The following is a 25,099-nucleotide window of genomic DNA, read 5'->3' on the forward strand; positions in this document are numbered from 1 at the left end:
ACCTGGCTTGCTGCGGCTCACGTGTGAGTGGATAGTGCGCCCTAGGGAGAACCGATGATTCACACTCGGCGTGGCTATGTCGTTCGTCCCAAGTCCCGACCGCGTCAGAAAATGGTAAGAGGAGAAAGGGAATTAGCGACTAGACTAGGCTACAATTTTACGGTATGCCCAAACCGGTATGAGGGCGAAAAGGAGTCATCGTGTGTACATGCATGCTTGCGCAAGTTCACCAGAAGGAAGCCATGTTCAGTTGTCGACTAGAAACGCGTCACGGCCGGTCACGGTCCAGGCAATGACTTGCATGTATGGCTGCAAGGCACGATAAGCAAGGAGGCCTATGACAAGGCGTCACGGAAAAGGGTGGAAATGCGTAGTCCAGTGACGTCGCTCTTGGTCCTCAGGCTTCAGCCATTCGAATTGGGAATATGGTAATAGGGAGAAGGTCTGCTGGCGAGCTTTTGGGGTCACCGGTGTGCCAAAGAAGGTATGGCGTGGGGGCTTAGAACACGGAAGCCTGGAGGCATCGTTCTTGAAACAATCACCGTATTGTATCAGGGGAAAGAAGAAAACAAAAAAAAAGAGTTTCGGCGGTTTCCGATGATGTTTGAAACAGGAAGATTGAGTGGGTGGGAAGGACGAGGCAGAGAGGAAAAAGGGCGTCGTTGAGGGCGAACCGAAGGCGCAGTCGGCCTTAGCGGGGGTTGCTGCATGCACCCAACCGTCCATGCGGGCAAGGCTCACACGCCATTCACGTGGATACGAGTCATCTATTGACTCAAACTACGATGGCACGGGGATTGCGGCTGTGATCGCGCAAGTGCGCATATGTTCGCCTGCGCATAGCCAGCCGTAAAACTGCTGGAGACATGACGCACGACATCTTTCCACGCAGGACCCAAATCATATATCTCTCATTTGGCGCAGTCGGAAAGCGTACACCGAAGCGTGGGAATTCGCTCTCTGAAATCGGAATTGGCATTGAACATATTGGGTATCGCTACTTTGTCCCCCTCTTCAGTCTGTCGTACATCTCATACGCATCCAGTCTTAATCATACAATTTCAGCGCACCATTGAGGTCTCCAGCCACAACCTTCGATGTCTCCCTTGGATGCCACTGTACTGCGAGCACTGGCGCATCGCTGGCTGGAATCTTGTGGTACATTTTACACGTCTTCCAATCCCAGAAACAAATGAAACCACCGCTGTCACCAGAGCTGATGAATTGCCCGTCAGGACTGATTGCCACATCGGGTGCATATCCAGCCACGTTGTGCCCTCTGTAGCTCTTCTTTCGATTTTGCCTGAAGCGGTCTGTCGAACTGTACACCGTAATCTGATTATCTGACGACTGGAAGGCAACGTATTTGCCAGACGGGTGGGGCGAGGAGCGGACCATGGAAAACATGTACGGTTCAGCAATGAACTTGATAGGGACAGGGATGCCGTATTCCCATGCGCGGAGAGACTTGTCGTCGGATGTCGTGATGAAACGGCGGTTCTCGTCGCAGAAGGTGATTGTGTTGACAGGCCCCAGATGGTGGTCGTATTCTTGCACCATCTCTCCGCTTCTTGTGTCGTACTGCATGATCTTCTTATCACTCATACCGGCCAGGAACTCGTGGGGCATGCTTGGATTGATGCGCACGACGTGCGGTGTCTTTCCAGTTGTGAATTTATTCAGGCACTTGCCAGTCTCCGTGTCCCATATCTTCATGTAGCGGTCGTAGCTAGCGGACACGAATTGCGTACCACTGGGATTGAAATCAACGTCGACAACCGACTTCGTATGACCGGAATACGTTCGCAGCAGCTCGCGCTGGTGATACACGTCCCATAGTGCAATCTTGGAGTCGGCCGAAGCAGAGAGGAGGAGGTGACCGCTGTCAGGTATGAAGCGGACTTGTGTAATCGACTTAGTGTGGTATTTGTAGGTGTGGATGAGCTTCTTTGGTATGAAGTTCTTTGGTTCATAGTCGCCAGTGAGCTTGATATCGAGGTCCGTAGGTACGTGCATGTAGGTCCGTCCTTGGTAGTCGTATTGCTGGCTGCCAACAAATTCACTCGTCTCGCCCTCGGCCTCAGTATCGCGGTAGTCCGTACCTGCAAGCTTCTTAGGCGCAGTCGCAGAGTTGTCGACAATCTCGTCTTCCTCGTACACTATCTCCACCTCCACATCTGATCCAAACTCATCGTCCGAGGCGGCGTCTGGCCTTTGTTCTTCGTATTTTGCCCAGGGTCCTTTGTATGCGCCAGCTCCACTCACAATACTTGAGTCACCCTTGCCCTCGCGCTTTCTTTTCTTGGATCCCTCTCCGCTTTCAATCGAACGTTGACCTTGTCGGAATGTATGATCGCTGATGTATGTTTCCGCTGCGAAACCGGTTGGGACTCTACCGGAGCCTCCCCCAGCCATGATTATGTTTCGCCGATGATTTCGTGGTCGCGCAGGTTGTATGGGTGCGGCAGACGGAGAGCGGGTGAGGTGCAGTCTTGAATGAAGGAAATCTGGAAATCTGGGGAAAGCTACCTCGTCATGAAATACGGGTGACTAAGCACGCCAAGCCTTTCCCCTTGCACGTGAAAACTACAATGCATTTTCGTAATTATTCTGTATTAACTAATATAAAGGACGAAATAGTTAAATATAAAACTTGGCTAGGAAATTGGTTTTCGCAGTTGTCAACCAAGGAGAAAGTTTCAAGGAAATCTCTCCGACACTCAAATTTAAAAACTCTTTACTGCAGTCTTGAAAGATCGAAGAGGAATTTGTCTAGATGCTGAAGTGTTTTTCAGTAATTGATGTATTTTATATCATACTAATCTAACGCTATTCGTTTCGACGTAAGGATATCGATCTGTCTGAGTCCTATTCTCGTATATCCTTGCGTACTCATAGCACCATCATTGGTACCTGTATGCCCATTGCATACATGACTTGATCGAAGATACAGAGAATCACAAGAGTCCTTATGAACAGGTCTGTGCCTACGAGTAGCTGTACCTCCGGTAGCAACCCTACAATCTGGGGCATGAGCTGGTACAGTGGCGTAGTCCACGACTAATGAGACTCGTCGCGGATAAGAGCAACGATCATGCTGTACAGGTAGAAGAAGAACATGAGCAGATGGAAGCCCAGCTTGATAAAGGATTCCTAAGTGCGTATATATTAGCCACTTGCGCCGTAACACGTTTCTGTAATTCACCTACCTTCTTATGCACATTAAGCTTCCTGAAGATCTCCGTTGCATCCAGTAGGTGCTGGTTCTCAAAGATCCTGGGACAATCAGCAACGTCACTCTTATCACATGGGTTGGCGTGGGCGGCACGCACTTTTTCGCGTTCCATGCCAAAAGGGGCAGGTTCAGCACCAGAGCCATCCAGTATCCATTGATAAGGAAGAGGAAGGTGAGGAAAGCGTGAACGGCGGCTTCGGGAATGATGTAGGTGTTGAGACGGTTACAGAGGTCGATAGGGTTGATGTAGTCGCTGGCGCAAAATTAGCTATTGCCCAATAACAGGGGTCTGCGGGGTCGTCTGTATACGACGACGCTTTCTCGGGAGCTGCTCACCATTCGAGATCGCTGTACATAATGGTGAAGAAGACTTGGAGGAATAGGTTAACGGCGTTTATTAACACCGCCAACAGATACAGCCATGCTTCACCAGTCATTGTGGCGGTAGTGTGCGGGGTAAGACGACGATAGTATTGAGGCTTGCGAAGGAGACGAGCAGCGTCGCTGGTCGGTGGCTGAGGGCGCGATTGAACAAGTGTGCGAGAGATGCCCAAGGCTCGGATGCGGTCGTGTGTTTGCGGGCTGCCGGGGCTAGACGCGGGAAGCTTAGCTTGTGTGCGGGGCCTGGATGGAAGTTGCGATGACGTCGGAAACGGGACGGGCAACTGCGAGGGAAACGCGATGGCAGTGTACAGCAGCACAGAGAAATGGCGAGCAACAAGCGCCTTGGACTTAAGAGTAGAGTAAGAACAGACACAGATGCTTGGATGACGTTGAGGCGATGCTTCCCTGGACACAGCAAGCATGGCCATTAGCGTCCTTCGCTTCGCTTGTGAGAGCGCAGGCGGGCCACCCCTCGTCCGACTGGAGCCTCATGTGACGGACAATGGCCCATTTGAGCTTTGCGCCGCCACAACTGTTTCGGCACAAGAGACGCTATCACTGTGTTGACATGGCAAGTGTTAGCGCCGGTCATCGCAGGCCGGCCGGGTGCATACGAGACTACTATCACGGCTTGCGGCATATGAATGGGCATAGCGCCTGCACTCTTAGCCTCCTCGCAACTCAACTATCATATTGCTTGGCAGGTTTCTATTCAGACTCCCTTATGACTGTCCCATTCCGTTCAAGAGTCAGCCTTTGCCTCCCCGTTTGATTCGTTACTGTTGGCGGTCGGCATTGGCACAGGGCCACCGGGTGAGTCCGGTAACCTCGCTGTCAGTACCTCTACGCCGTCTTCTGTGATAAGTAGAGTGTGTTCTATACTGCATTAGTTTCTGGAAATAAGAAAAGTTATGTCCCAGCGACAACTTACCAAACTGCGCTGTCAGTGAACCATCTTGGGTTACACTCGTCCAATCGTCCGGCCATGTCTTATCTCGGTGTGTTCCAATACTGATCATAGGCTCAATTGTGAAACACATGCCTGGCTTCGCTTGACCAACTGCCTTGTTCTTGGCATAGTGAGGAACGTTGGGTGCGCAGTGGAAAAGCTGGTTGACACCGTGTCCGCAATACGTCCTGATCACGCTGCAGTTTTTGCTTTTGGCATGTTTCTCGATGACGTTGCCATATTCCCGGAAAAGAGTGCCTGGCTTTGCGATTTCAATGGCCTTGTCCAAGCACTCTCGTGCAGTCTCGGTGACCCGTACAGCGTCTGGATTTGCCAGCGCTTTGTCTCCAATGTAATAGGTCTCATTCAGGTCTGCATGGAAACCGCCGTGGTAGACTGAGATATCGATGTTGAGAATGTCTCCGTCTTTCAGTACTCTCTGATCGGGAATGCCGTGGCAGATGACCTCGTTAAGCGACGTGCAAACGGACTTGGGGAAATTGCAGTAGTTGAGGGGTGATGGGTAGGACTGCGCCTGTCAGCTTTGCATGTCCATGGCTTGCGTTGATCTCTCTTACATCGCGCTCAATGGTGGCCTTGTGGACAATTTCATCAATGTAGTCGGTGGTGACGCCGGGCTTCGCAGCTCTACCCGCAATATCTAATATCTCGCGCCCATATCGGCACACTTTGCGCATGGCATCCTGCTCCTCCTTGTTCAAAATGGTAATCTTATTCCTGTTGACGAATACTTGTTCGGACCGCGGGATTCCATCCTTTGCGTAGTCTGGCAATCGAATGTGCTTTGGCACTTCTCGGCGCGGTGACAGCGGGTATACGGGCCTGAGAGCCCCGGTGTATGGGTAGGTAGGAAACGGGTTGTAGTGGCCCGTGGCTGGATCCGGGTGAGAAACTACTTTCGGCGTGAAGATATTGGAGAGAATACTACTTTGTGATTTGTGCACCTTCTTATGCTCACCCTGCGTGGCGGTTAGATACTGTTCTGTCTCACATGGGCGACCTCACTATGTACCCAGTTGCGCTTGAAACATTCTTGGGAACAGAAGTAGCTCTCCTTTCCGAGTTTCTGGCAGTTTGGACATTGCAGAGCGCTGGCGTCGTTTTCACAGTCCTGGCCTGAGCATTTGCGCGGGGCGTCCTCTGCAGCCATTGTGTGCTGTGTGCAGAGACTGGTCGTGTGAGAGAGCTATGGCAGAGGGTGGACTGGAGACGTCGCCTACGACTAGACTTTTAGGCCGATTCTATCCTTAGCGCGCTAAAGCACTTTCTACGGCAAAGGTGGGCTGGCGCAAAAATTGCGTGGTGAATGTTCTGTTCGCTGCCAACTCCGCCGCCGCATCCTCAGATCCGTATTCGTTTGCAAGGGTCCAGATTCGCCGAGTGCCGATCGCTGATGACTAAGGCTTTCCCGCGCGCTTCAGTGGCGCTTGCCCGTTTAGGACTTGACGTGCATCATCAGTGATACCTTGACATCTTGTCTGACTCTTTGAGCTTTTGTCCGTGGGATGACAATTTTCATCACGTTTACCCCTCAGCTTCTCTAGATACCCACCATGCTCCTAAATTTCTGCTCTTTGGTCGTTTCATCCCGTGCTCTAGCTTCGGATCACGGGACTTGCGGATATTTGGTTCAACTTTTCTCCGCTCCCTCCCACCACCTTTCATTACCATGACGCAGAAACTGGTTGTTGTCGGAGCTGGGCCGGTAGGCTCCTTGGCGGCCCTGTACGCTGCCGTGCGTGGATTCGAGGTTGAAGTGTATGAACTGAGAGAAGGTGAGCCTTATCGCACCCGCAAATCATCTCGGTCCTAATACCCATCCATGCTGACACTAACCAGATCTTCGCAAGGCCAAGACTACTCCACTCACGCTCTCAAAGTCTATCAATCTTGCTCTCTCCGAGCGCGGTATTCATTCCCTGCGTAAGACGGGACTATCGGACCTTGCCGATGCAGTGCTAGCCGAGACGTACCCCATGGGTGGCCGTATGATCCATGTGCGAAAAAATGGAGAATACATTCGTCAAGCGCAAGCTTACGATGCAAGAGGGCGAGTGAGTGTGACTGCATCATGTGTTCAGGGTTGTACTGATGACACCAGAGTTTGTTGGCCATGGACAGAACTGGTCTGAACAAAACCCTTCTTGATCATTTGGAGGCTATGCCCAATGTGAAGCTCATGTTCAACCATAAACTTGTGGGCGCAGACTTCAAGAAGAAGATTGCATGGTTTGAACATCGCCCCAACTCTCCCGAAGAGCAGGGTGATGAGTTCGAGCTGAGCTTTGACCTCATGATTGGTGCAGATGGTGCTCACTCAGCCGTGCGATACCATCTCATGAAGTTTGTTCCCATGTATTTCCATCAGGAATACATTGACAAGCTCTGGTGCCAGTTTCATGTCCCCGCCGGACCAGATGGCGACTTTCGAATACCTCCAGGCTACCTACACATCTGGCCTCAGGATGAATCCATGTTCATTGCTCTGCCAAACCTTGACAAGACATTCACCTCTACGCTCTTCTTGACAAGAGAGGGTTTTGAAGAGCTTGATGCCTCTGGAAAGGTCGTCGAATATTTCAATGAAAAGTTCCCAGGCGTGGTGCCAGATCTTATTACCGAAGACGATCTCCGTCAACAATATAAGGCGAATGCACATCTGCCTTTGATCTCCATCAAGTGCACACCGTATCATTACGGAGATTCTGGTGTCATTCTGGGAGATGCTGCCCACGCCATGGTGCCCTTCTACGGCCAGGGAATGAATGCCGGACTGGAAGATGTCCGCGTCTTATTCGAGTTTATCGACAAGTACCCCAATGATCGATCCATGGCATTGAGTGAATACACCAAACAACGCACCCCAGATGCGCAAGCCATAAATGATCTTGCTCTGGGCAATTACCGTGAGATGGCGAGTGATGTCAAGAAGCCGTTGTATCTTTTGAGGAAATGGGTTGAGGAGAAACTGTACATCTACGTTCCCAGCGCTGGATGGGCTACCCAATACTCAAGAGTAACATTCAGCAACATGCGATATTCCGAGGTACAAAAGGCAGCTCAACATCAAGCGGAGATACTCAACGGAGTCGTTGGTGTCGGCATTGTGTCTCTGCTCGGGTCTGCATTCTGGTTTGCGAGATCTGGAGGCGCACACCAAATCAAGATGGGTATCTTGCGGTCGATATGCGTGCTAGCACAGAAGCTGCAGAGCTTTACTCAGCACTAAGCAGACCCCATTGGAATGTTTAAACATTCCATGCGTTTGGAACGAGATGGTATTTCCCATGATCGTTAGCTGCTATAATTAACGCACCTCGCTACTCATTCAAGCCCTCGAAGAACGATCAACGGTCTTACTGACTGCACTAATATTCACACGGATACGTCTTCCTAGGTGATACGAGTGGTAGTTATGAGTTGTTTTATTTTTTTCCGGTACTTAGCCGGTCCGTTAAACCCCCGGACAGGAGATGGCAGGTAGCATACAGATTGACGTATAGCCTCCGAATTTGGACATGGAACATCGCCCCATGTTGCGCTTTAGGCGGCGGATATGGTGGTGTCCCACAATTTTCAATCTATTTCGTGACCCGAAACGTTCCTGTGCCACAGCACATTAGACCATGTGAGCTTTTCATGGAAAGCCCCACACGCAAAATGTGGGGAGAGGAGGTTTTCCCAAGCGAGACGAAATTTCTAGTATCAAGTTGTGATGTTACGTCAAAGTTACACATGCTTGGGTGAATCAAACGTCGCGAAACGGAGTCCTTCCCAGTGAGCTAGGATATCTACGTATGCTTTTACTTTTCAGATCCTGTCTCTTGCACTTTTACTGCAAATTTTCAGTCCCTCTCGGGCCGGAGAATGCGATGATTTCATCATTGCACAAGCCTTTCTCTGATGTATGTTGACTCTCGGGTTCATTCAATTTCCCGAGTACATGGGTCTCTCATTCTATGTTCTACACACTATGCGGATAAAAGGTTCGGCCACTCATAACCTAGTTAATGGTTGTCACATCGCAGATCCGACTTCCAGAAACAAGGGCCCGTTGGATAAGAAATGTCAAGCAATCAAGTTCTCTAGTAGGTGATTCGATAGGCAATTGATACTCTTCCTATCGACATGGCCACATGCTTTATCCACCTCGTAGCCTTACTTCCTGGCCATGGCTACTGTTGTCACACGTGTTAGACCTGGATAAATTTGCTGTTATCCTGGTTCATCATTGCCATGTGCACACATATCGCTTCGGTATACTCTACAGAGGTTATCTAAGTTAATAAAATGGTAGTGTACCACCTTGGCACACTTGAGAGCCTCTTATCAGTTTATCCCTTTGCTTAAGATATTTCTTGTGACACGATAATATTCACACTTCAGTAGCATCAGTGCCAGCATTTGAGTCTCCAACACCCAATTGATCGACTGAAAGGCAAAACGATAATCATGCGCTTCACAGGCAGCCTCGCGGCCATAGCCAATCTTGGTAAGTCGTACAGCACCAGTGACCCATTCCCTATCCTAACACCACCCACCAGCTCAAGCATGGCCAACATCAACCGATCACACTCTATCAAAACGCTCGACAAGCTACAAAGACCCCGAAACCGGCTTCACCTTCTCCGAAACCAAGGCCGCAGCCACCCTCACCAGCAACATCATCTACCGCATAGCGCAGCCCGCAAACATTTCCACAAGTCAAACCTACGACATCGTCCTCCAAGTCATCGCTCCCAGCTCCTTAGGCTGGGTCGGACTCGCATGGGGTGGCAACATGGTCCGCAATCCACTCACCGTCTCGTATCCCAACGGTCAAAAACCGACCGTATCTTCCCGCTGGGCTACGTACGTCCCCTATCTCCCTTTTTTCCCTCTCCTAAGCCCCCATCCACAGAAAAATCCCAAAGGAAAGAGAAAAAACGGAGAAATTGCTAACAGATATAACAAGTGGCCACTCAACTCCCCAACAGTATCCCTCTGCAACCTACACCCCGCTCTCCACGGGTAACAAATCAAACAGCACGCACTGGCAATTCACAGTCAAGTGCACGGGGTGTACTTCGTACAATGGCTCTTCTGGGCCGGTGTATGTGGAGCCGAGTGGAAGTAGGCGGTTGGCATTTGCGTGCTCGCAGGGTAAAGTGAGTAATCCGGGTTCGACGAGTGCGAGTATCCCAGTGCATGATGTGTACAATTACATTACCCATGACTTTACTGCTGGGAGGAATGAGGGGTGGGCGGCGTTGTTGGAGAGGAATGGGGTGTAGGGGCAGGACATTGAACGGGAGTTGCCGTGGATCTTTTTGCTTGGCTATATAGTTATGGCTGCTTGATGGGGGTTCTTTGTAGAATGTGAATTCATGGATTGATGTATGACACGTTTTTTGGGTATAGCAATAGCGGTTTATATGATTTACGGGCAGGCTTTTCTAGCGGAAAGTACAAGCGAATGTGGTTGCTGACCCTCATACAGCATTCCCTGGAACATTGGGGGCTTTAAAAAAGATGAAAGCCCTGCGATAGTAATAGTACCCCAGAAACTTGACAAATGTGTCTAGGCCCCCATAGGCATGTCTCCAAGCGGCAAAGACTTGAGCCCTGGTTCGATGGTTAGTTGGTGCAACATACCCGATAGCAGTACTGAAATGAACAAAGCGAGTAGCTCGCACATGAACAGAACACAAAACTTACATCCATCCACCTGCTCAGGCGCCTGCTGCTTCTTCTTACAAGCATTATACTGCGCAGGCTGCTGCGTCGTAAGCCCCGCCTTGGGACAGGCATTATTCAAATTGCACCCATTGTCCATGGCCTTTTGCAGCGAGTCCCCCTCCCAGCCAAACACGTAGTCGCCATGGGCAGCGGATCCACTACCAATATCCTCAGTTAGCCTCCATATGGAATTAGGACATGGATAAGAAATGGAGACATTACCCAATACCCATAGAATAAACAAACGGATCCGACCCATCCGTCGGCCACAAACTCCTGTCTGCAAACTTACTCACATCCCACATGAGTTCGTACATGATCTGCGGCAGCTTAACGGGATGGCTAGACGGACACGCACCACCGCCGTTTGCGCCGCTGCCCTGGCCGTAAGCAACGTGGCTCTGGTGGTCTGGTGAGTCGAGGTTCTTGCCGTCCCAGCAGGCGGGGAAGATGATGGTCTGGCGGATGAGCTTGCACTTTGGGTCTTTGGGGATGTCGACGGTGTCGGACCCGGTGCAGGGAGCGCCGCCGACAAAGGTGTCTTCCGAGGGCGAGGTCCAGCAGCGGTGGCAGATGTTTGAGAGTTTGACTTTGCTGGGGTCTTTGTTGGTGGCCGAGCCGACGAGCATGCGGAACCCTTTTTTGAAGGCGGTTGTCTTGCCGCTGGGAATGTAGTAAATGTCTAGACCGCCGTCGTTGATGAGCTTGCCTTGGGGTCCGCCGTTGCCGATCTGGTGTGCTATGAGTTAGTCATGGTGGCCTATATATTTACTCTGTCTGGTGTATTTACTCACCTGAGGCACGCGGATATAAGTCCCGTTTTTGGCTTTGAAGAACATAACAGCTGTCCAGTAGTTTGACTTGTCTTGTACGAAGCTGCAGGATGTGCATGTGGATGCTTTTGCGAGGTCGACTGAGGGATCCATGGTGATGTTGAAGGCGTCGCCTCCTACAATCTGGTGTAGATGCGGAGTGTACTTCATGCCGGGATTCACAAGAGGGTCTGTACGCTCGACGACGAGCTGCGAGCATGCAAATCGTAACATGTTTTGCCCGACAGCCGTGTTGGCGAGAGCCGCCACGGTAAGGATAATGTTACTCCAATGCATCTTAGTTCGGTTTCGAGGGCCAAAGATTTGAACAATAATGCTTAACAATGGGTTTGGATGGAGGTACACGAAAAATGGAATGTGAAGCAGATGTTATAAAGCTTTCTCTTAAATGCGTGTGGCCCAGTTGCAATGGCTCGATGGGACAACGATCAAATGGCTATTTGCCGGACCACAGGATGGCTGCCATCGCTCATTGCTGAGGCATATTAGGTTAATATAAATCAGAATAGTCATTGGGTAACAAGATGCTTTTATTCCATTATGTCTTATGATGGGCTGATGGTCAACCAGACTTTGAAGCCAAACCAAGAAAATCGATTACGGGTTTGGTGACGCCTGTCAGATCACGCTATCCACTTGATCAACAAAGTCCCTGTAATTTCATATGCATATCAAACACTGCTGCAGGTGATATTGCCTTTGTAATATCATAGGCAGAGCACTCACCCACTGTATGGTTCCACGACTCTGAGCAATGGCATCCTGGTCGTGGGGCAACAGAATTTGCATCAAGAGTTCCCTTCTGCCTGACCAGGTAGGGCCGATGAAGAAAACTGCATCCGGATGGAAGTTTCTGAAGCCTCGGTATCATTCATGAGACGTTCGTAGATATCCCGGTTACTGGAGGCTAGGATCGAGCTTCCCATAGTGACCAATTCAAGATGGTGAACAGCAAACGCTCTGAATGAAACACCAATTGGAAATAACGGAAACTCACCCATCCACCCATCCACCCATACAACATGTGGGGCGCGGATCGACAGCAGGATGGAGGATGTTTGAACATCTACCAAATCAGGTCCACGTTGACGCGGCATACACGCCAAGATCCTATAATCTCTTGAACCTTTCAAAAGAAGGCTTGCCGCACCACTACGAGGCCGAAAAGGGCACATGAGGCTTCTGGGACCGACAGCCTCTAAAGCCCAGTGTATACATGGGTAGTGGGTTCAGTGGGCGGTGTATGCCATCATGTGGTACGCCGTTTGAGGATGTGGGGCAGCTGTATATGTGGACATGCCAAGTAGTATGTGGACGAGAAAATCATAGTATGCCTGCTGATCGAAAGCACCATGGGCGGCTCCAGATGTTACCAGAAGTGATATCGTAGATGGGCGAAACTGAATGGTGGGCTTTGTTCCCCGCGAATAGGTGGAGCCAGGCGGTGTTACACCACCGTAAGTCCTGGGCCTCACCCGTCTGCATACTCCGTGGAAGGCTTTGGATAGGACGTAAAATCTGGACACACACCCCCCCTTCCAGCGACCAAGTTCACAGGGCACAGTAGGCAGTCAAAGTACTTGAGATAAATCGAAGTGTGATGAGCGTATATTTCGCTTGCCGAATACGGAGCAGACGCTTTGCCCGGCTGGGGAAGCACTACCCGGTGGTGTTGGCTGTCACGGACAGTGAGTTGATGCGCGTGGCTGATGTGTGTGGCTGATGAGAGACAGCTGTCGGTTGGTATCGCCCGGTCCACCTGGCCAGAGATGGTTGTCGATTGATCCCGAACATCCGGCAGTCCTAATAGAGTTAGCTTGTAGGTGATACCACTGTTGTCGGGACAACAGCACCCAAACACAGTTAGCGGCAGTTTGCGCTCTGACAACACAACACGGGCAAGCACGCCCACACATACTCAACTCATCCTCTCTCCTACTAACAATCCAGCAACCACATACACACACCCAAAGATAGCGAACATCGATATTCATTATGGTCGCTACACGTCGCGGTGCGAAAGAGGCCCCAGTGGCCTCGTCTGCATCCTCCAGCACCCTCAGTGCCCCTCCCAAGCGCGGCGGCAGAACTAAGACTGTTGTTGAACAAGTTGCTGAGCCTGCACCAGCTCCCGCGAAGGCCACCAAAACAACCGCTGCAAAACGCAAAGCAAAGGCCGAGCCTGAAGACGCTGAGCCCCCAGTGGCCAAGAAGACTGTCGCGACAAAAACAACACGCACAACAAAAGTTCAGACAAAAGCAGAGCCAGCACCCGCTGCACCAAAGCGAGCGACGCGCGGCCGCAAGGCTGAGGAGCCCGACGACATTGACGAGCTTCAAGCTGATGAAGAGGCACCCAAGCCAGCGGTTGTTCGAGCGCGCAAGATCGCTCCAGTGAAGAAGACGGCTGCGTCAAAGGCCGCAGAGCCAGTGGCCACCCAAGACCCAGTCGTTCAGGAGCCCATTGTCGAGGAAGCTCCAAAGGCCGCGTCACGGGCGCGCAAGGCCCCCGCCAAAAAGGCACCTGTCACCAAGAAGACCGAGACTCCAATCGTCGAGGAGCCTACCGCGGTCGAAACCACCAAGCCAGCAACTCGCACGCGTAAACCGGCAGTACCCAAAGCCTCGGCCTCTGCGCCAGCATCAAAAGCTGCACCTGTACCTGTACTTGCACCAAGAACTACACGCGGACGAGATGCCCCCACAATATCACAAGAATCACCTCTCAAGGCGCCAGCCCGTAAACCCACAAAGAAGACTGTCACGATCTCAACTCCAAAGGCTGAGACTGAGGCTTCTGAAGATGTAGCTGAGGAGGTTGTCGAGATGCCAGTCGAGGAGTCCGCCGAGCAGCCAGCAGAGGCGTTGGTTGATGAGCCAGTCGAGGTGGCTATGGCAGAATACCCCGAATATCCTACCACACCCGCACACATCGCAGCGCCAATAACCTCAAGGAAAGCCTTGGCTGAGCTTCCCAACTATCCCAACACCCCATCACACATTGTTGCGCCCGTCTCTAACAAGGACGCGCTTGCGGAGCTCGCCGGATACCCCAAGACACCAGCACACATCAAGGCTCCCATCAGCTCAAGAGATGCTCTGGCCGAAATGCCCGACTACCCTGAGACGCCTGCTCACATCAAGGCCCCAATCAGCTCTGAAGCTGCACTGGCTGAGATGCCTGATTATCCCAAGACACCCGCGCACATCAGTGCACCTATGAGCACTAAGGATGCTTTGTCGGAGATGCCAGGATACCCCAAGACCCCAGCTCACATCAAAGCTCCCATTTCTATCAAGGACGCAATGGCTGAGATGCCCGACTACCCCAAGACACCTGCTCACATTCTTGCACCTGTTATCCCTCCCACCGAAGAGAGAGAGGCTGAGACTGAGGCTGAGGTTGCCGACCACGATGTCGAGATGGGAGAGGCACAGGAGGTTTCTCCATCCGAGCATGATGAGGTTATGAATGATGCAGAAATTGAGGCTCCTGCCTCTACTGATGCACCAGAAGAATCTCATGACGATGCGGCTCCTGCCGTCAACGAACAAGAAGAGGCTGAGAATCTTCTATCTACCACCGACAATTCCGTTACACCAGCAGCCAAGTCTCCTCTCCTTGTCCCAGCCGAGACACCCTACCACGCCACTACTCCTGCCCCAGAGGCATGTGCCGATCTTCCTGGCACCCCTCCTGCGCAGATTGTCTGGGGCGTCACTGATCAAGAAGCTTTCGAGGAGCTCCCCGCCGAATACCCGGCTACCCCATCTCACATCACTGCTCCAGTCACATCGCAACAAGCAATGGCAGAACTCCCCGGTTATCCAAAGACTCCTGCTCACATTGTGGCACCAATTACTCCACGCAGAGCTCTCGCTGAGTTGCCAGACTACCCAACTACGCCTAGTCTTGCTCTTGAGGCTGCTCTTCAGGAAGAGATTACTGCATCTGTCAAGAAGCAAACGCCTTCACCTATACGCTACTCCAGCCGTAAGGAGAAGATCTCTTTCGGTTTCGACGAGACCAGCGAGATTGGCGATGTCAGTGAGCTTACTGAAGCTAGTGAATTCAGCGAAGTTGATGTTGTGAGTGCCATCAAGGCCCCTTCTTTCGGTGACTTAAAAGCAAGCATGCCACTCAAGCCCCTGCAACTCGCTCCCACGTTCGCAGCGCCAGAGCCAGCATCACCGAAGAAGTCCGCGCTGAGGTCGCCAATGAAGGTTATGGACACCAAGACTCCGAAGAAGTCTGTTGCTTGGACTGATGTTCAAGCTGACGAGAGCGAGATATTCATGGACGACGGCATCCTTCAGGGCACCGTCTTCTACGTCGATGTCACTCGTAACGGAAAAGAACAAAACTTCTTGTTCCGTGGTCTTCTAGAGGACCTTGGTGCTAAGGTCGTCAAGGACATGTCACACGCTTCTCTGACTCACGTTCTTTTCAAGGATGGAAGCATGTCGACGCTAGAGAAGTGTCTCTCGAGCAAAGGTGCCATCAAGTGCGTCAATGTCGGTTGGGTCTTGGACAGCGAGTCAAACAAGAAGCGTATGGATGAAGATCCCTATTTGGTTGATCTCTCCGTTGCTAAGCCAGCGTCTCCACTCCCAACCACTACCATGAAGCCCTTCACACCCGCCAAGACACCTTCTAAGTACGCTCTTCCTCCTTCGTCGCAGTGCAAGATGCCTAGCACCCCTACCAGCTCCGAGTTTGACCGCTCCTTCAACGACGACAAGGAGAACAGCGAGGTTGGCGCCTTCTTCGACAGGAGCCCCCTTGCTCCTCGCACCGTCCCCAACAAGAAGTCTACTTTCTTGTTCAGCAAGGCTGCCATCAAGACTCCCTCTAGGCCACTCTTCCTCGCCGCTACTCCGTCGAAATCGGGTTTCTCGGCTGTGAAGCCTGCTCCTCACGCTTTCTCAACAATCAAGAAGCGTCCAGTAGATTCTTCTCTCTTCAACAGCTCACTAGGCCCGCCTAGGAAGTTGCGTCTCTTTTAAATATTAGATTAGGTGGTGCCGACGGTACGAAGCTATGCTACCTGCGGGGGGTTGTGACATGATGTATGCATTGGGCGGTTCGGTATTGGGATAAAGGTGTTTGGTGCTTTTTGTTTTCTTGTTTTCAAAGGTTACCAGCAGGTGTCGAAGTTGTGCTTTTGCTTCTTACTCGCTCCCCTCCTTCATCGCGGCGGCGATTGGCTTCCAGTCTGAGTTGCTGCCTCCTCGCAAGAGCTGGCGCCCGTGGAATTGCCTTTTAGTCTGCCAGGTGTAGTGATAGAGAGGCGGTTGCATCTTTGCATGCTTTTGGCATCTGCGTGGTTCCTGATATCCGTCTTTTTGGGTTCGTTGGTGTTTATGGAACATGGGTACAGGATACGGCAGGGCATTACATGGACGGTGGGACGGCGTTTTCCACACACACACATTCACTCCTATGGAGGTTGGAATCACTTAAGTCTTTCTTTCTTTTCCTTTACCTCCGCTCTAGTCACGTTAAGACAGACGAATGAGACTTTGAATACTTCAATCCTGGCTTTGTGTTTAACAGACGTGTCTTCGTTGTAATCTACTGTAAAGATGATCTATCTAGTAAATGGAGGCGATCTATATCTAACCCATATTCTTTCGCTTTATGGACGTAATCTCCCTAAAAAAGCAAACCATCTCAAAGGTGAAACTTAGCCTCCCGCTCCCCCACCACAGGCTTCTTATCAAAATGTCCCATAATATCCTCCAAATCATCCTCCTCTTTTGCCCCCTCTTGCTCCCAAAGCACCTCCCTAATAAACCCCACCAGCGCATTCACACTCGCCTTCTGCGTACTCGGCAAAAAATGGCCTCCAGGATGATACACGACGTACTTGTCCTCTTTCCTCTTACACCGCTCCACCAGCGCCAGACTACGCGCTTCCTCAATAACTACATCCTGTGTCCCCAAGAAGTGTAAGATGGGGGTTTCGATCTCCGGCTCGTAAAACGCAATGTACCGTGATGCTGCCTTGGTATCTTGTGACGGCGAGGGCGGGGGAATGGCCGCAAAGCCGCTGTATGAAACGGCGAATTTGAGCGGAGGGTGGATGTTTCCCTCAAAGGACGGCGGAAAGGGGATTCCGGTGCCGGCTGCTTGCTGTGCGTCGAATGCTTCTTTGCGCTTGGGTTCGAGCAACGATGCAACCATGGCTGTTGCAGCTGCGCCCTGGGAAAATCCAATAACGCCATCGAAGGGCCCTTGTTCTTTGAGGATGGAGGCAATATGCGCGAACCCTTCGTCTAGCCCGTCGAAAAGGTAGGTGCCATCGTTGGTGTTGCGTTTGCGCCACCAGGCCCAGGCATCGAGTTCTTCGTCGGCGTCCGGGGCGGAGGTGCGTTCGGTGACGGCGCCGGTGATGAGGGAGAAGTCAGTGGGGGTGAGGCGGATTGGGCCGGTGGGGTAGACGAGCTCGATGCCTTTGGGGAAGGCTTTGTTGAGGGTTTTGCGGAGAGCGCCCGTTTTGGCTTGGAATAAGGGTCCGGATTGCGTGTAGCCGTGCAGCATTAGGATCTTAATCGGCCGGTTGGGCGGGGGCGCGGCGGCGGCCATGGTGCGCCAGTGGGAACGGACGCGGAGATTGGTGCGTGTGTATAGGCGGGGGTCTGCGAGGGAGAGGATGTGCTGCAGGCGCATACAGTGGCTGCAACTAGAGTTATCAGAGTCAGTGAGAAGGTCTGCGTACTAGTATATAAAAGCGTTGTACTTCGGTAAGTACCCCGGATGCGGGACGTTCGAGATACCGCGGCTCTGTCGTGGCCTAGCGCGACAGGGTAGGCCTAAGTTTGATGTCATTCCTCAAGACGAACCGCATCAACGCAACATCGAAACTGAAAGCACCCAAGGACTGCAAAGTTTGATCAGATGTCTATTATACATACACAACTCGCGCGGAACCTTGAGAGTTCGGCAATGTCTAGACTAATCATAACCCTTCTTCATGTATCATGAGTGGTAAGCATAACGAAGTCGGTACACAAGTATCTGCCAGTCAGCACGTTTGAAGCGATTGCCGATAGCTGAAGATTGTTATGACCCTTATTTCGCCTTGCCCTTAGCCGCCTTGCTCTTGTCCACCTTTGTTGGCTGAATGCGCGCCATCATTTCTTCCTTGGTGATGAGATGGTCAACGCGCTCAAGAAGACCTAGCAAGCTCTTCATATTACTGCTCCATTCATTCAATACGTCATCAGCGTCCCGGGGTCTCGAGAATGTGACAATGCGAGCGGGACGGTCGATCTTGGCGTAGATGGTCTTTGCAGAAACCAGCTCGCTGATGTTCTTCTCTGTTTCGTCTTCGGTCAAATCCAGCAGCTCGGTGAGGCGCGGGATCTGGATACGTGTGTAGTACTTTGCCACAACACGGACGTTGTGCTCAATGACGCGCTTTCGCAGATCCTGCCACCGCTGGAATGCCTTTGGATCATCTGAGTCGCCTTTTTCGGCGTCGAAGACATCTGTCTCGGTGAGGTGAGGGCCAAACTGCTTGGCTACCATTGGCCACCTCATGAGCTCAGGCACAGTGAAGAGTTTCACCAATTGTGCGTCTTGTGGGATTTGAGAGTTTCGCGAGTCGCGCTGGATACGGTGGATGAGGTCGGACTGCTCATTGTCGTACGGAGCGAGGATGATGAAGTAGATGACGCGTTGAAGAATCTGTAGGGTCAGCATTTGTCCAGACATTAGAGAGGGGTATCGCATACCGCCCGAAGCTTGGCTGGGTCTTCTTCGACGGCCTCTGTGTCTAGTACCTGGCGGTAGTGCTTGCAGACATCGAGGTACTTGTCATCGTGCTTCGCCAGGAGGATCTGCTGCTCATAGTACTTGAGCTTGAGATCCGTTACGTCATCCTCTGGCTCAATCGGAGGGTCATCTACGCTTCGGTTCTTCTCCTTCTCCTCGCGCTCCTTCTGCTCCTTCTCTAGCTGCTCGGGCGTCTTCTTCGGTTTTCGTGCAAAGTATCGTGTGCTGATCTTCCTGCTGAGAATACCAGCCTGTGTCCAATCACCCTTCTGTATGCATAGCGCCACTTGCTGTAGGATGAACTCGGTCTTCTCTCGCCGGGTCATGGAGCCGAACGTCTCGACCTGGAGCTCGCAGAGGATGTTTGTCGCAGAGTCGATATCGCCTTGCTCCTTCTTGATGTTCGAAAGTATACGTGTTACCCGCGCTCGCTCGACTTCGACAAAGATCTAATAATGAATTAGCAGTGTCGCGTGTGTCATCCATTGTCGATGCTTACCTTGCCCTCGGTAACAGTGCGCAGTGTTTCAATGACCGACAGCTTTGTCTCCAGATTTGGTGTCTCATCCAAGAATCCCATGACGGTCTGCACCATCTTAGTGGTCGCTTGCTTGAGCTGTCCATGCTTCTTTGAAAGGAGCAGGACCTGCTCGTTCATCAAGTTCCAATCCTTTGCATTCTTTGCTATTGTGACGATGGCAATGATGACTCTGGAGGTGGAGGCGAGGTCGGAAGCCTAGGCCATGTTAGAGCTTGCTTATGCGCGCGAGATATGTGCGGGTCTACCTGGCGAGTCTGCTTCTCGAGTGCGAGCAGCTTATCGATTCCAGCTTGGGGATTGCTCTAAACAAATCCATTAGCTTTTGCCGAACAATAGAGTGACTGTCCAACATACAGAAGCTAGCTTCTCTGCCTCTGGAATCGCCGCATCGACCTCCTTCGTAAAGTCCTTGTCGGCCTTGAGCACCTCTCCGGCAGACATGGTGGCGGGGTCGTGATGTGGCTTGTTCTGGGTGCTGCTTTACTTATTCGCTCTCGGACAAAGCAGTTGCGGCGGATGCGAGGAAGCTATCAAAAGAACAGAGAAGTGGGATGAAGCCGCGTTGTGTTGTTTGCTTTGGTGTTGCGGCTGTCAGTGATGTAGAGAGATCCACGGCTAGCGCTTGGACCACCCGCCGCTAGTACGGTTGAACCATACACCGACGACCCCCGTCATCACCATTTGTTCCGTCCAGCTCCCAAGATCCTGTCAGCTTGTACGATCTTTACGAACTTTCTCATTTACACTTCAATGAATCTCAAAGTACGATCTATGAAGTTAGAGCATGTGCAACCAGTTGTTCATGTCCTACCTCAGTGGCGAATAATTACACGCCCAGATCTTCACTCAAGGCGTAATTCTAGTCTCCCAACCCCACCTCATGTCTACTGGACATCTCCCCTCCCGTATTGAACAATACTTAGAGCTTTCAACATATCCCCTGTTGATTACGATTTTAAATACCAGAAGACTATAAAGAATCAGAGCATATGTTATTGGCTTTAGCCGTACAACTCATTTGACCGACAACCAGATCTGTGGTGTCCTGATACCCATTTCTAGTACAGGACTTCTCTACCAGTCGAATCTCAGAACATTCATATATCACTCCAGCAGTACTATCTACTCATCCATTGTCAGACCGTTTTTTTGTATCGCCCCTTCTCTTCATCTCTCTCCAGGCGTCTTGCGTCATGCCCTACACTGAGCGAGCCATGGGCAATCATCCCTCTACTGAGCCTCCAGCCCTCTTTTCACATTGGATTGAGTAACTGCGCAACAACTTTCTGATTTTCTCTAGTTGAGTTGGGATCGGCTTATAATTACTACAGCGTTGGAGGTGTAGGTTGCGATGGTGGGCTGTGAGTCTTATGTCGCAGTACCACAGCAACTTGCTTTACTAGCGTCGCTGATGACATGCCTCATTCCAGTTGATATGTGCGCCAAAAATATTTCCATTAAATTTGCATGTTCGTGTGTCCGGTTAGACAGAAGGTCTTTTCCTGAACTCCTCTGTAAATTTCTTAAGTTCATATTGCGCTTTTGCAGGTTGCCTCTCTGCATTTGCCTTTGCCTTTCTCATATGCGAACTTTTTCTGCTTGTTGAACTTGCCTGAATGAGTTGAGCAAGTCATCCTTCATCAGAGGATTCAGTTCTATCGGCTAGATCTTCTATCACGTCTTTGGAATTCGCATAGGCATCATCAAAACCGACTTCAGATCGTTTAGAGGAATTTGGGCTTGAAGCTTGACGGGGAGGAAATACTCTTTTGCGACGGGCGATTGCGGAAATCGATGTACTATGAGGGACCATAGATCTATCAGAGAGATTCGGAGTAATCGTCGGGGATACAGCAGTGCGCATAGGCGATTCTGGCTGAGTATTTGCTTCATTCACTCTCATCGACACCGTCTGCGTCCATTGTGCCGAAGCTTCTGTAATCCTATCCACATTTGTAAACCCTCGATTGGAAGCGTTCTTGGTGTGACCAGATATAAGCTCAATGAATTTTTTGCGTGGTTGCGACTGTGGGGCGCGATTACCATTGATCCAAGGGTGATGAAGTGCTTGAGAGGCAGTTGGTCTCCGCAAAGGATCCGCTTGCAGTAGAGAGCGAACAAAGTCGATTGCGTCAACACTTGCTGATGACTGCTTCAAAGCGCTGTCAGGAAAGAGTATGCTGTGTCTCTGGTAGCTGAGCAGTTGTTTACTGCCAGAGAACGTATTCTGTCCCGTTAGAGCATATGCTATCGTCTCCCCTAAGCACCACATATCAGCTCGAAATGGGTCTGCGTCGTTTGGTCGACCTAAAAAAGGTGCCCCAATAGTCTCTGGGGCCATGTAGCTTGGAGTACCACGTATCGTAGTCGATCCTGAAGAAAGATCGCCGTGTCGACTAAGACCGAGATCGCCAAGCACAACCCACCATGCATCGTCTATTGGGGGTTTGCGATGTACCATGATATTCTATAAATTGTCTTAGTCTTCTTTCAATACGGTCGCTGCTACCTTTGTGGTACTTACAGCAGGTTTTATGTCTCGATGGGCGATTTTGTTTTCGTGCATCTGGAATAGTCCCCGAAGTACTTGTAGAGCAATCGCTCTAGCACTTTCTTCCGATAGAGCTCCATAGATATTCAGATGCTTTCCAAGGTCCAGGTACTTGCAGTACTCCATACAGATATAGAGCCAGCCAGCGTTTTGATACCAACCATATGATCTCACAAAGTAGCGTGAATACTGCGCTAAACATCACTAACCTATACGAACAAACCCCCCCGCGTATGACTTACTCTTGGCTGCCCAAACTTGGCTAATGCCTCGAGCTCGCGTACATATCTTTTGCTATTGTGGTCTTCGGACGCAAGATCATGGTCGAGGCTCATCTGTTTAACGGCGAGCATATCGATGGTGCCGGGCCCTTCAACCTTTTGCTGCAAAAAGACGGTACCGTCGCCTCCGCGACCGAGGGTCCTCTTGGTCACCCAAACTTGTGGCGAGGATTCTTCCCGGCATTCGAGTGGCTCGATGTGGACAGTGATGTTATCATGAATGGTTACCTGTAGTTCTGACTCCTGAACACGTTCCGGTAAACTGCGTGATTGCATCATTTGACTTCTCGAGCAGCAATGTCGCGAGATCAGGATTACAAGATATCCGGCCGTATTCTCTCACAGCGAAAGAGAGCCAGGAAATTTTCGATAAGTGGGGGTGATGGTGCACACTTTGAGTCTGCCGGGGGCAATGTAAATAAGCGTGATTTCAGCTTTGGATCAACCTGACAGTTCATCCGGTCGGGAAAACATGGCTGTGTATCTACATCCGCTTCAGCTTTACGGCCAGCAAATCAAGATGGGAGCTGAAAGCCACAAATCGTGCAACAGTGGTTCACTAGAGTATGACACATCAACTCATCCTCATCACTAATTGGATCCAGCATCAGACGTTCTCGAGGCAGCAAGTATTCCGATCTGTGTCAGGAAATCATACCTGATTCGCTGCGGTAAAGGCTTGGGCATATCGCATGGTCAGCATTTACCACCTCATAATTAGTTTCACATGCCATGTTTCTGGGGGTGTCGTTTCATTTCACGCCTTCAGCCTGTCGCTGACCACGACAATCTCAGTCTTATCCTGACGTTTATTCCAGCAGCAACTTTGTAGTCTGTTCGACATGTCGGCGGAACTTTTGCTAGCGATTCCCCCTACTATTGATCTCTGTCGAAAGTAAGACGCCCTGAGACCACCCTCATAACTCTGCTCATGAAACAGATATATCAAGGAAGGAAAAGACTTGTGCTCTGCCCTGAGACATGCCAACGCTGAGTTTTCGGAGCGTTGTCTGCGGCTCGACAATAATTGGGTACGGTTCCTATCCCAGCTCACTTTCCTACAGAGTACCCACCACGTGATGGAAGACGAGCAACGCGAGGTGTACAACCAGACCTTGCAAGTTCTCAACAACAGATTGGAAGTCGTCATCTCTCTACTGAAGGATCTGTTAAAGCCGCAACTGGGGATTGAGAATATAACTTTATCGCCTACTTATAAGGTTAGTCGGTGGAAATATGGAGTCAAGAAGAGCAGCTTGGATGAAGCGATCAAGGATCTGGAGATATGGCAAGGCTTGGCCGACCAATCCTGGTTTCTGTTACTAAGAATTGCCGATACGCAAGTGGACCAGGCTTTGGCTGCAAGCAGTGGCGCCCGTGAGTCTGGCTCTGATACAAATACGAAGACAATGGTCAGTATACGTGCTGCATTACAGCAGAACAGCAGTGAACCCTCTGCAACGTCAGCAGCAGAGCACTTGAATTTGAACCCCGAAGACATAAAGAATATGGTCGTTCATCCAGTTCCCTTCTGTGATGGCATCGAGGTGGCGACTAGAATGTTTTCACGCGGGCCACCAAAGAAGTATATTCTCAACCACATACAGTGTGAGCCTAGCGCGAAGCCGCAGATACTAAAGCGCAATGTCCGCGATCTCGTGCGGAGGCTTCAGGTCGACGATCCATACACTTTCGGCTTGTTGAATTGCAAGGGCTTCGTCGCGGAAACAGTCAGAGTGGGATCTGCAGAACTTCTCTCACTGACACTGGTCTTCAGAGAGCCTCCAGCGTCACATAATCCTAGAAGCCTACGGGAGATTTTACTCAATACACCGACATTCACATCAACTACACGACGGCTCGAAATCGCTCGAGATCTAGCTAGGTCCGTTGGTTATGTGCATACCTTCGGCTTCGTACACAAAAACGTTCGTCCGGAATCGGTTCTCATCTTCGATTGTGCCCATGGAGGAGGTATGGCTGGGTTCCTAGTTGGTTTTGAGAACTTCCGACGAGACGAAGGCTGGACAGCGAGGAAAGGCGATGATGTACCGGACAAAAATCTTTATAGGCATCCATCTCGACAAGGTTTTAGCCCTCGCGATGACTACGAGATGCGCCACGATATATACAGTCTGGGAGTGTGTTTGTTGGAAATTGGCCTCTGGGGTAGCTTTGTCGAATACGACCCTACAACCGGAGCGCACAACCTTTCGCAACTGCTCACAACGAGGTCTGAGAAAGACAAAGATCTTTTCGTCGCTCTCGCTCGATGCCCCCTACCAGGGAGCATGGGCGACAAGTATGCAGAGATTGTAGAGACGTGTTTGACGTGTCTTGATCCGGATAATGTTGATTTTGGAGATGAAAAGGCATTTGAAGATGAGAACGGAATCCTTGTTGGCGCTCGCTACATTGAGAAGGTTCTTCTTCGTCTTGGAAGGCTGAGCATGTAGTTCATTGTGGTTGGGTTGATGTTGACTGAACTTCGGGTTGAAAAGAAGCATTTTCCATAACCTCAAACAGTAAATTTTGATACTCGAGATTGTAGTCACCCATCAGAGTGCATGGTGCAATATGAAAACAAGCAACCACTACCAGACCATCAGCCTTGAGTACGTTCAAATAGACGAACATCGGTCAATAGTGTCCCAACGCCGCTCTACAATCACCCGTGACAGTACTTACTCTTTTTTACCAAGACATGCTCAATGAAACACTCCTTATCTATACATTATCCCCCCCACAGCCCAAACAGCCCTCAACTAAATCCCTCAATCTACCCACAAGAAACAAATCCCCCGCC

The 25,099-nt window shown here is 50.8% G+C and overlaps 11 protein-coding genes across 11 annotated transcripts; 4 read left to right on the plus strand and 7 right to left on the minus strand.

Moving 5' to 3' along the window:
• Positions 1-1,047: 1,047 nt before the first annotated feature.
• Positions 1,048-2,415, minus strand: COCVIDRAFT_96901 (hypothetical protein; the record flags this gene model as incomplete). The annotated part of the gene is made up of 1 exon (XM_014702075.1): positions 1,048-2,415. One exon carries the CDS (start codon positions 2,413-2,415, stop codon positions 1,048-1,050), a length of 1,368 nt encoding a protein of 455 aa, XP_014557561.1.
• Positions 2,416-3,060: 645 nt separating this feature from the next.
• COCVIDRAFT_25919 (hypothetical protein) lies at positions 3,061-3,672 on the minus strand (the record flags this gene model as incomplete). Its single annotated transcript, XM_014701999.1, has 4 exons — positions 3,061-3,153; positions 3,210-3,276; positions 3,333-3,488; positions 3,572-3,672. 4 exons carry the CDS (start codon positions 3,670-3,672, stop codon positions 3,061-3,063), a joined length of 417 nt encoding a protein of 138 aa, XP_014557485.1.
• A 689-nt stretch (positions 3,673-4,361) lies between these two features.
• Positions 4,362-5,739, minus strand: COCVIDRAFT_96928 (hypothetical protein; the record flags this gene model as incomplete). The annotated part of the gene is made up of 4 exons (XM_014702076.1): positions 4,362-4,495; positions 4,551-5,097; positions 5,147-5,548; positions 5,602-5,739. 4 exons carry the CDS (start codon positions 5,737-5,739, stop codon positions 4,362-4,364), a joined length of 1,221 nt encoding a protein of 406 aa, XP_014557562.1.
• A 519-nt stretch (positions 5,740-6,258) lies between these two features.
• COCVIDRAFT_25921 (hypothetical protein) lies at positions 6,259-7,818 on the plus strand (the record flags this gene model as incomplete). Its single annotated transcript, XM_014702000.1, has 3 exons — positions 6,259-6,364; positions 6,429-6,643; positions 6,691-7,818. The coding sequence occupies 3 exons, from the start codon at positions 6,259-6,261 to the stop codon at positions 7,816-7,818; spliced, it is 1,449 nt and encodes a 482-aa protein (XP_014557486.1).
• A 1,223-nt stretch (positions 7,819-9,041) lies between these two features.
• On the plus strand, positions 9,042-9,862 carry COCVIDRAFT_25922 (iron reductase domain protein; the record flags this gene model as incomplete). The annotated part of the gene is made up of 3 exons (XM_014702001.1): positions 9,042-9,081; positions 9,134-9,440; positions 9,544-9,862. 3 exons carry the CDS (start codon positions 9,042-9,044, stop codon positions 9,860-9,862), a joined length of 666 nt encoding a protein of 221 aa, XP_014557487.1.
• A 287-nt stretch (positions 9,863-10,149) lies between these two features.
• On the minus strand, positions 10,150-11,416 carry COCVIDRAFT_96798 (hypothetical protein; the record flags this gene model as incomplete). The annotated part of the gene is made up of 4 exons (XM_014702077.1): positions 10,150-10,193; positions 10,287-10,465; positions 10,530-11,038; positions 11,102-11,416. The coding sequence occupies 4 exons, from the start codon at positions 11,414-11,416 to the stop codon at positions 10,150-10,152; spliced, it is 1,047 nt and encodes a 348-aa protein (XP_014557563.1).
• A 1,719-nt stretch (positions 11,417-13,135) lies between these two features.
• Positions 13,136-16,147, plus strand: COCVIDRAFT_97053 (hypothetical protein; the record flags this gene model as incomplete). Its single annotated transcript, XM_014702078.1, has 3 exons — positions 13,136-13,945; positions 14,165-14,542; positions 14,846-16,147. The coding sequence occupies 3 exons, from the start codon at positions 13,136-13,138 to the stop codon at positions 16,145-16,147; spliced, it is 2,490 nt and encodes an 829-aa protein (XP_014557564.1).
• Positions 16,148-16,814: 667 nt separating this feature from the next.
• Positions 16,815-17,729, minus strand: COCVIDRAFT_97058 (hypothetical protein; the record flags this gene model as incomplete). The annotated part of the gene is made up of 1 exon (XM_014702079.1): positions 16,815-17,729. The coding sequence occupies one exon, from the start codon at positions 17,727-17,729 to the stop codon at positions 16,815-16,817; it is 915 nt and encodes a 304-aa protein (XP_014557565.1).
• A 486-nt stretch (positions 17,730-18,215) lies between these two features.
• On the minus strand, positions 18,216-19,902 carry COCVIDRAFT_96982 (hypothetical protein; the record flags this gene model as incomplete). The annotated part of the gene is made up of 5 exons (XM_014702080.1): positions 18,216-18,833; positions 18,881-19,369; positions 19,420-19,656; positions 19,707-19,763; positions 19,816-19,902. The coding sequence occupies 5 exons, from the start codon at positions 19,900-19,902 to the stop codon at positions 18,216-18,218; spliced, it is 1,488 nt and encodes a 495-aa protein (XP_014557566.1).
• Positions 19,903-21,508: 1,606 nt separating this feature from the next.
• COCVIDRAFT_60073 (hypothetical protein) lies at positions 21,509-22,569 on the minus strand (the record flags this gene model as incomplete). The annotated part of the gene is made up of 3 exons (XM_014702081.1): positions 21,509-21,928; positions 21,986-22,201; positions 22,255-22,569. Coding segments are annotated over 3 exons (951 nt in total), but the record flags the coding sequence as incomplete, so codon positions are not given.
• An 803-nt stretch (positions 22,570-23,372) lies between these two features.
• On the plus strand, positions 23,373-24,749 carry COCVIDRAFT_96984 (hypothetical protein; the record flags this gene model as incomplete). Its single annotated transcript, XM_014702082.1, has 1 exon — positions 23,373-24,749. The coding sequence occupies one exon, from the start codon at positions 23,373-23,375 to the stop codon at positions 24,747-24,749; it is 1,377 nt and encodes a 458-aa protein (XP_014557568.1).
• Between the last annotated feature and the right edge of the window lie 350 nt (positions 24,750-25,099).

The sequence above is a fragment of the Bipolaris victoriae genome, assembly GCF_000527765.1.
Source record: "Bipolaris victoriae FI3 unplaced genomic scaffold scaffold_34, whole genome shotgun sequence".
NCBI lineage: Eukaryota > Fungi > Ascomycota > Dothideomycetes > Pleosporales > Pleosporaceae > Bipolaris > Bipolaris victoriae.